The sequence below is a fragment of the Pagrus pagrus genome (genome assembly GCF_965226575.1).
Source record: "Pagrus pagrus genome assembly, chromosome: 6".
In the NCBI taxonomy this organism is placed as follows: domain Eukaryota; kingdom Metazoa; phylum Chordata; class Actinopteri; order Spariformes; family Sparidae; genus Pagrus; species Pagrus pagrus.
The window spans coordinates 15,429,077-15,439,223 of NC_140190.1; the positions used below are offsets into that span (position 1 = coordinate 15,429,077).

Here is a 10,147-nt window from a genome sequence, read left to right on the forward strand (position 1 = left end):
CCTTGCCCCCACTTATTTCCGAGTCATGGTAAGAAAAAGACAGATGTAGTTCACTGATAAGGTCATTAATACAAAAATGTTTGTTTGCTAATGCCTTGCTCTATTGGCAATATAGTGTCGAGCTGAGATTTTTGACATATTTGCTTGAAAAATGACTTGAATTAATTTACTATCAATGAATCAACCTATCATTGAAGCTCTACTTGATCCACAGAGGCTGTGCCACTCAGTAGTTGCAAAAAAATAAACATATAAACAATCTACCCAGATAGGAAAGAGAGGGTCAGTATTGGACAGGGGGGTGGAGGGAGAGAATTGGTTATGAATAACTACATACCTGACCTCAGCTGTGCTCTGGACCAAACAGAAGCAGGCGTTGGAGCTTGATGGAGTCCCATCACTAGAGGGCGGCATGATGAAAGGAAAGTGAAAGATGTCGCCGAGCCCAACACACAAAAAACATAATAATAATAAAAGCCTGTCTTGCTCTTCCACTGGGAAGTATAACAACGATGAAGAATGACACACTGACTATACCAGCGTGTTACAATGTGCCAGTGTGTCTCCTGAACACAGTCTCTCTATCGCAGCAGTGAACGCGGGCATCTCTGTCACCGTTGCACAGCATCATGCTTTCTCCTCCAGTGCTCCGTGTCCCGCCTATCATTTAGCGTTTATCCAATCACGCCATCACATCGCTTTGGGTAAGAATTTTGAATCTTAAAAAACTGTTTACTCAGTTAAGCTGTAAGGGCAAACATCCCTCCTTCCAACAGATAATCTACGCTTCAGTTTAACCATAATTTTGTTATGTCACTGGCGATCTTTTATCAGGAGCCTCGCGGTGGAGTCTGTGCCAACGTTTGAAAGTGAATCCGATTGGACATCGCTGTGACAGTGCGGCTCATGGAGGATCATCGGTGTGTTTATATTTGAAAAACGAAGTGAATCTCGTGTGACTCGTGCGATCCGTGGGCAGCTCGGCTCTCTTCTCTTATCACTCAGCGCCCCGTGCATGCTGGCACCAGGCTATAATGAGAAGAATACCGAAACACACTTTTTTATATTTATATAAATATATATTTAAATATATATATTTGGACAAAATCATTTGAAAATGAGCGGGAAGTGACTGTTAATGACATCACACCTTATGTTTACATGAGTAGATGTCAGCAGTTTATGTTAATTCATTGCTTTTGATGTCGTGGTGTTATTTTCCTGTTGCTTTTTCAGCGCTCGGCTCGGTGGGATGGCATCCAATGACGGGTTACACGACGGAAGGCTCGTGTTATGGTTTTAATCACATTGAAAGTAAGTTTGTTTTTCACTCGATTATCACTCCTGTAAATTTAAGCTTCGATCGCTAAATATTATTACTCATAATAACACTTATTATAGCCTCGCGTAGTTTATATCATGTGGGTGCAAAAATGTGTAAGCTTGTTGTAAACACGTGCTGCTCCTACTGTGCACACATAGTCGCATATAGCTGTTATTGCAATCGATTACATTACATGCATCTGCCCCAGATCAATCGCCAAACCTCTGGTCACAAGACAGTTCGTGCTTCAACAACACATGGACAAATAATAGTTTTTTACATTGTTTCCATATGATTGTGACCTAAAATCGCCACAGACAGAATAAAAAATGCGTGTGACAGTCACCCAGGTGCAGCAAGTAGTTTAAATTTGAGTTTGGGGACTGAATTTGGGAATAACTGTGCAGATCATAAAGCTAGTGGGATTTATTGCTCGTTTGAATACTGACTGAGCACAAAATATATAAATAGCAGTAAAATGTAATGTATATATATGTGTGTGTGTGTGTGTAGAGAGAGTAGAATATAAGCTGTGAAAGTAAAACAACATTGCCTATTATTGTCATCAATGTGTAATATGCATATCTGCAAATTCTTGGACAGAGCATGGTAAAGTAAAAGTAATCCATAATAGCATATATCAGGCTATACATAGGCTATAAAGTAGTTACTAGTTCCTTATTAACCATTATAACATAAATAGTTGAAATGAAGTGAAACAGGACCATTTATATAATTTACAGGTAATCAAAAACACTTAGTTCATCTAAACATCCAGATACTGCAAAAAAATAAATCAAAGGAAATCTGTTTTACTTCTTAAAACCTTTGTTGTATATTCTTGAAAATATAAAACATTGCTAGCAGGTCTGGTGAGATGTGGCTGTACACATTCCTTTATTTTTTTGGTTTTGGTAAGTCCAGCCCATGTGTGATGTAGGGAAGGGGGGATGGTGACTATATACTTGGGTGGTACTGTCTACTGGATTTTTATATCCCTACGCGGACCGTCAAAAAACTTTACTTCTGTTTGTTCATACATCCTTTTTTTTTTTTTTTACCAGAATGCCTGATGAGTTAGTTGACAGGCTCTGCAAGGCATCTGCCAAGGGAAATCTATCTGAGGTTTTGCTTTTGCTGCAAGATGGAGCAGATGTTAATGGATTAAATAAATACAACAGAACTGCACTGCAGGTTAGTAGAAACCACTTTTAAAGTAGCTTAAAAGTAGTACTGTCGAGTGAACTTATTAGTTAATCTTTTCGTGGGTTGTAATTTTTTTTATTTTTAACAGAATTTAGTTTGAGGAGCCACATGTTTGACTTCCTCATTTGACTGTGCTGCTGTAAAGGATAGATAATCATATTTCATCTTGAAATATCCAGTCGATTTTGTTCATGATTATATTAAATAAAACAGTGAAAATAGATGTACATTGTTTTCAAATGTATCACTGTGTGTGTATCTGTGGAAAGATGGCAGAGGGGAGTTTGGACAAAATGTCTGATACAGATACACTACACACTACATTAGCTGCAAAGCTAATCCAAATCAATCTGAAATTCATATTTTTGCTGTTAATTATTTCAAGTCAGATTACCATTCATATATAGATTAATGTGAATAATGTGCCTTGTTTGATGGAGCAATAAGACTATCTTTTATCCATCAAAGTAGCTCCAGCTAAGATTTTGTAGCTTTTTGATCCTGAGAAAGAAGTTATTGAGATATATACCCAGGAATCGTCTCTTTTTAGTTTTATTGGAAAAAAATAGAGGCATGCAACAAAGCAAAGTTAATTTTGAGGGTTACTAGAGGAGGAACAAAAGAGTTGACATGAGGCCTCTATCTTAAGGAAATGGTGGATGAGGGCTTGTTCCTGCTTGCTGTATGTAGGCCAAAATTATGTTTTCTCTCTTTTCCTACAGTTTACATCTATTTAGGCAAAAGTAAATAATACTAAGTTAGTATGATTAACACTAACCCATTAGTACTCCTACTAATCATAATTTTAATGACAATTATAATAATTGCTTAAAACTGCAGAGTCATTCTAGTCTAACCATATTGCATATGCAGCTCTCATTTTGTTTTAATGTTAAAAAAGATGCACAGACCGGTCTCTTTAAGACAGATTGTTAACTGGGCATTATTAGCACTAGTTTATCAGCATTCTTTGTTTGTCTGGTGATGCATGATATATGCTAGCCTGAAAAGCTACTATAGCCATATAAGGGTAATTTGATCTAGTGGAGTGTGCCTCACAAAATGTCGGTTGTGAGGTCCTCATCATGAGGACATGGCGGGTGAGAGCCTGTGTTAGTTACACAACCTGTTCCTGCTTGCTTTATACACGGCTAGATTATTCTTTCTTTCTTTTTTCTACAGATTGCACAATAAATACAGGCAAAAGTCAATAATACTAAGTTAGTATGGTTAACATTAACCCATTATTACTACTATTAATCATATTTTTAATGACAATAATAATACTTTCTTAAAATGGCCACTGCAGAATCATCTTAGTCTAATTGCATTTCATATGCAGCTCTCATTTTGTTTCAGTGTTGGAATAAACCTACACCACTCCCTGCTCTCTTTAAGCCAGATTGTTAAATAGCCATTATTAGCCTATATTACAATCAATAAGTGGTAATTGTCTGTAGAAGCATGATATCAAGGCTAATAGCCTTAGTATAGTTAGGCTGCATGTGTCTGCCTGTCACACCTGCGTGTCGCCATTCTCACTCATGTGTCTGTCTCCGCCCTCCTCCTGTCCGGGAGCAGGTGGTGATGTTGGGGCACAGCGCTCTGGTCGGAGCTCTTCTCGCGGCGGGAGCAGACCCCGACAAACCTGACCCGGCCTGCGGTCTCACCGTGACGCACGACGCCGCACGCGATGGATTCATATATTCTGTGCGCGTGCTGGTGGAACACGGGGCAAATGTGAACCTCGTGGATGTGAAAGGAAACCTGCCGCTGCACCTGGCTGCCAGGGAGGGTCACCTGGAGGTGGTCCGGCTGCTGACTGAACACACCGATGACCCCCAAACATACAACGGTGCGGGAGACACCGCCAGGCAGCTCGCGCTCCAACACGGGAAGATGGACGTTGTCCAATACATGGACGAGTATTTGAGCTCACGTGAGTACTTCTATCTCCACATACAAGAAAATTCACCTGGCATCTTTAAACCTAGCAAAATTGCTGTAGTAGGCCTATTGACCTTTTTGTGGACATTATACGAATAAATAATATTTATCTTACTCAGTTAGAACAAAACACATTGTCTCTGTAAGAGAGTTAATAAACCAATGTGATAAGGGTTAAAGACCCGTAGAGCTGCCGATATTAGCCTCTGTTGGCTGCACAGAGCATTTATTCTCAACCTGAGTCAGGACCCCCAAGAGGATCGTTTATCCAGAGGTTGCCATGGTTATGGAAATTAAAATAAATAAATAAAAAGAAAAACATTTTAGGCTGCTGAAAAGTTTTTACCATAGAACAGACCGATACTCAATTTTTGGGGCCGATGGCGATACATCAATAGATCGGCTTCACACATTTTTTGCAGTTATCCATCAAATGTGGTTATCAAGCAGTGTATTTTACGGTTTTAACAATAGACAGTATTTTCTAAAATGACATCAGTGCAGGGAAACAACAAACGTCAATGTGAATTTAATAATCATAAATTACCACAAGCATCTATTTCTGCGGTATAATCTTTTTTTTAAATTACGGTTTCATATCGGACAACATATAAGCCGATATATGTGAAAGGCTAATATCAGCTCATAATATCAGCTAACTGAAATATCAGTCAGGCTCTAGTTTTTATATTATATTGTCTGTACCAGTGATATAATTTGCCTTAAAATGAGAAAACCATTGAAATATAGAATAAATAATTAATTAGTTTGTTGCTCAATGTAATTGAAAACGAAGAGACTAGTGGCCGAGATTTTATTGACATTTTTGTCACTCTGTGTTGGTAGCCAGGTTGGCCATTGCATCAGGTCTATTAGTAGTGTGCTATTAAGAGCAGCATGTACGTTTAAATCAGGGGAAGAAAACAGCACATTTGAGTGTAACAGATAATAAGGGCGTGTGAACTGAGCTAGCTCCATTAGGCCTTTATGCTGCTTTTGATTTTAAGCCTGAAGCTGCAGAGCAGATATAAAACTATCTACGCACCGGGATGAAATGAAACGAATCGAAGTCAGAAAAATGTTATTGTGCGTCGCAAAACGAAGGAAACTCGCCTTTGGCGCCGCTGAAGAAGGTGCACAGAGTATTCACAGCAGGAATACATTTAGTGGCCGCTTTATTAGGTACACATGTACTACTGCATACTGCATACCTTTACGACAATTATATTGCTTCGTTTTTGTCCGCATTGTCGGAAATGTATAAATCTAATTAGCCTCGGCCTATGTTAATTACAGATGTAATTAGCCTTTATGTTTATAATAGATGTATATAGATTATTATTGTAGGTCGCAGCAGCCAGTATAGCGCCACTAACTATGACTTCAATCCTAACTGAACTAACAGCCTACCTATATGATAGTGTCCAAAAATATGAACGGTTGGGCATCATAAAAGTAAGCTTTATAAAATAAACCTAATAAAGTGACCACTGCGTGTTTACATAGCGTTAAAAGAAATTAATTTAACCATCTGCCTCCACACAGTTCAGAGCTGTTTGGCCGCAAAGCGCAAACATGTGCGGGTGTTACAGCGCTCATTCCTTTATCGCTTGTTTATTATTTAATGGGAGCTGACTTTTTAGTGTGTGTGTGTGTGTGTGTGTGTGTGTGTGTGTGTGTGTGTGTGTGTGTGCGTGCGCGCGCGCGTCTGCGTTTGCATGTGCGTGTGTGTGATGGGACCTGAAAGGTGCTGTGAAATGAGGGTTGCTGTGCAGAGAGCTGATAGTGAGCACTGTGTGCTGCCCGTTCATTTTACTTGCAGGCTTGATGATAAAGATTCAGTTGATGTTGGTTAACACAAAGTTGATTTTTCACAATTTCTATATCCTCTGACGACAGTCTGCATATGTGAACCCTATAATTCACCATCTCCGGCAAACTTAAAGATGGTATTCGACAGCCAGTAGCCACATAACCACACATTTCTTTTGTTTTGACTCAAACTAACGTTCACAGGAGCTTTTTGACGCCCTGTTGACTAATTTGGACTCAAATACCCTGTAATAACAGCACAGGTTGCGGTGTCATGATGGAGGAGTAATAATGATTTGAATCTTTTCCATTTGAAAGTTTGGCCCTGGCTGTGCTTTCATGCTTTCGTTTCTGTTAAATAAGGTTTGCGATATGAGTAGTCCTGCTGTCACAACACTCAGATGAAGCCTAGTCTTACAATATACTCCGACTTCAGCGTGCACGACAAGACCTGCACTGTCTAAAACAGTGTTGTGCAGGCTGCACATCAGCTCGCCATTAATGATATCGAAAGTGAAAGCCACTCTTCCTGACGCTGCTCCTCTGCTCTTTCTGTGGCTTTGTTGTCTCTGTCAGTGTGTGTGTGTGTGTGTGTGTGCGTGTGCGTGTGTGTGCGTGTAGTAAACGGGGACTTCTTTTTACAGTCAGATCGTGGTCCGCCCGGGACTTAAAGCAAAACCTCAGGAAACTGTGGTAAAGCAATGTCCTTCTGCATTGCTACTAAATCATATGGTTTATGAAAATATAGGCCTAATCCATGTAGTGTTGTTTGTTGTTGTAATAGGAAGCAGAATCATCAGTGAGCTCATGTAGCTACAATTGACAACATTTTGTCAGTCATGATGACTTTGCAGTGCCATACAACTACAGCAACCACCCGATTATGTTTTCCCCTTGTGAGTCTGTGTCATCATGGCAAAATGTGGAACTGGAGAGTGACCTGTTAGTGGGAACTATAAGCAGCTTGCCTGTCGGCCTACAAATGTAGTAATGGCTGCTGAGTACTCACGGGAACTTTTTGACAAAGGTCAGGGCCGGTGCTCACACCATGGTCTAAAGGGGCACTATGAAGTTTTGGAGAAGAAAATTCCAACTCAGAATTGTAATATTTGCGATATTAATGAGGTGATAACACAAACTCAGAAATATTTATTTTTTCCATAAGTGAATAAAGAAACTGTTCTCAGAGGAAAATAAGGTCCCCAGAACACTGCTTGAAGCTAAACGGTATGAAACTGTGTTGTCCTTTTACGGTCAGTTTGTTTATTAAGTTTATTCTTCTGATTATAATGTCATCCCCAAAACGACACAGTCTCAGCCATGTTGCCCAGCTCCTGGCCCGTTGTAAGCCGTTAGGATTCAGTGTTTGACGGCTATAAAACTATACAGTGCAAAGACACAGGAACAGCAGATGGTGATGATAGTATCTGTTTCAGTGTGGTGTCTGTAACCTGTCCGCTCCAGGAGCGTGTGTGTATTGAAACGGTCCAACGGCCTCAACGGCCGCACACTGTTAATGTGTGACATGAATGCAAGTGTATACACTGCAGACTGACAGTGTGCGCTTTGTGCCGTTTGAGCTGGTTAAAGTCCCGCGATTTCGTTTTCAGGTCTGTCCTCAAATGTTTCCACGAGCGTCTTAACATTTTTTTCGTTCTGATGATTGATTGATGCTGATTGGTTTTAATGTAATGACACGTTAAGTAACGATTAATTAAAATTTCACAGACGCTTTGGCTTATTCTCGTGTCCCTATCATCAAGTCCCTGTCATCTACAATCTTCTTGTAGGCTTTGCGCAGGTGTGGCCAGGTGACCTCAGACTGTGGAGGCCTCTTTTTTAAGAGCTGAAGCCATGTTTGAAAAAATGTAAAAGTTCCTTGTGTGGGTTGTCGTGTGTGAAGCCATGCCACGAAGGCCTGTGCGCAAGGCTGTGGGATACAGTTGAACACGACAAAAAATAAAAACGGAGGAGGCGGAGTTAACCATATAAGGGCTTTTGTGCGTGCGTCAAATGACGACGACTCAGCTGTATAGAGTTTGGATTGGCTGGAAGGAGTGAGGAGGAGGCTGACCTTCAGGGACATGTAGCAACGAGCCCGTCTGCGTCTGAAGCTGGTCAGACCTGTAATCCATGAGAAAATTACAGACTTTCTACTCTCTGTTTGATAGCAGAGGTGTGGCTTTGCATGGCTTATTATAAAATAATTATTTATTGATGCACCAGAGGGGAAATTCAGGTGTTGCAGCAGGAAAACAAGAGAAAAGAGGGAAACTTAAAGAGAATACTAATTAAATGGATATCAAATAAGAATAGAATAAAAAGAAACTATTCCAGATGAGACCAAAAAAGAACACATAATTACAGACAATAGCACACACAGCATAACAACTAGTGTTGCACTTGAACTAATATTGCAATACCATCTCAAGCAAAGAGAAAGCAGTGGTTTAATTAGTAGAACAAAAACAGCAAAGTAACAGTAATATGGTACTGTAAGCAATACTATTAAAGCTTGTGGGAGAGTTATTTTAAGAAAAACTGATTTTATTTTTAAAATCACATGTTGGTCTTAATTTATGCTAAGTGAAATCATATTAGGTGTATTTCTTATTTTAGTTGCATAGAGCTATGTGCCATATAAATACACACACTAAAATAATATATTGCATATTTCTCATGTTGTCTGCATATATTCTTGCACTTATTTATTATGGCATCATTAGTGTCTGTGTTAGCATGAGGATACGTTTCAGATCAACCCATCTGTTTTTATCTCTCTTTTACAGACTAGAAGAGGAGGCGGGTGAAGATGGAGCCCTCTTATGCTTCCGCCTTTCTGCCTGTCTTTTGTGAAAAAAAAAAAAATTGCTTAATAAGTCAGCTGCAGTTAGACATACTGTGAATGCTTCATGTTTATAAGTTGCATTATGGGATACCAGAATACAATAAATACAGTAATATTGATTGACATATGGAGGGGGGAGAGAGGTGGAAGTGACATTTGACTTTATAGGAGAGCCAAAACAATAAGTGATCATACTTTGTCCTGACTTTGTTTATTAAATTCAGTCTTACATATTAACTTTATAAACATCTGGATGACAATATGTTGTTTTGTGACATTTATGAATAATGTTAAACTCATATTTACTTTTTTTTTATTAACTTATTTGAGTGTTTAGTGTTGGGTTTTTGTGTGCAGTGCTGACAGGAACAGCTCATCACGAGCTTTCGTTACTCATTTCCGAAATGTTGCAGCATTTTCACCCCTCGATGTGTTAATGTTTGGTTTGTTTGTTTGTTTGTGAGCATAGACAGACCAAGCTGGCAGAGCGTCTGGAGAGCAGATTGTGGTATCAAATACAGGAAGTTTTTAATGGCAGTATGATGCTATATACATCCCTCTCTCCCCTCTCTCTGTCTCTCATTAATGTAAAGGTAAAAATGAAAGCATAATATAATATTGCCAAAGCATCAGCAGTCCTATATAGATCATGTGACATAATAAAAGGCAGCATTTAAAATCCATGCTTGTTCACATGTTTATCATTGTGTGTGTGTGTGTGTGTGTGTGTGTGTGTGTGTGTGTGTGTGTGAGAGAGAGAGAGAGAGAGAGAGAGAGAGGTGAGGTCCAGGTCATCACTTCCGTTTTTTCTTTGAAAAAACACAAAACGTGTGTGTGTGTCACACAGGAAGCTGCAGGCCCACACAGTATGTCATGTCTTTGATTCCTCATAAGTCAGACACTGCGGTCTGCAGGAAGCGACGACAGGGAGGAGCTCACCGACGCTGCGGTCTGTCCTTGGGATGTAGCTGATTCCTTGAATGCCACACTACTGAAGTTTATTTCATGCT

General features: G+C 39.6%; 1 protein-coding gene across 3 annotated transcripts; it reads left to right on the forward strand.

The window, feature by feature from the left end:
* The first annotated feature begins 347 nt into the window (after positions 1-347).
* cdkn2c (cyclin-dependent kinase inhibitor 2C (p18, inhibits CDK4)) lies at positions 348-9,818 on the forward strand. Of its 3 annotated transcripts, XM_084354342.1 has the most exons (6): positions 348-704; positions 835-920; positions 1,237-1,314; positions 2,389-2,518; positions 4,112-4,469; positions 9,079-9,818. In XM_084354342.1, the coding sequence occupies exons 4-6, from the start codon at positions 2,390-2,392 to the stop codon at positions 9,081-9,083; spliced, it is 492 nt and encodes a 163-aa protein (XP_084210468.1). In that variant the 5' UTR covers positions 348-704; positions 835-920; positions 1,237-1,314; position 2,389; the 3' UTR covers positions 9,084-9,818. The 3 variants fall into 3 exon arrangements, with proteins under 3 accessions (XP_084210468.1, XP_084210469.1, XP_084210467.1); XM_084354343.1 differs by lacking the exon at positions 835-920; XM_084354341.1 differs by lacking the exon at positions 348-704 and having other exon boundaries at positions 729-920.
* Positions 9,819-10,147: the final 329 nt, after the last annotated feature.

What these genes read in the sequence shown, in the direction of transcription:
- cdkn2c (XM_084354342.1), top strand. Translation starts at nt 2,390, where the DNA reads ATGCCTGATGAGTTAGTTGACAGGCTCTGCAAGGCATCTGCCAAGGGA. An exon ending in ACAACAGAACTGCACTGCAG is followed by an intron (nt 2,519 to 4,111) that starts GTTAGTAGAAAC and finishes GTCCGGGAGCAG; the next exon opens with GTGGTGATGTTGGGGCACAG.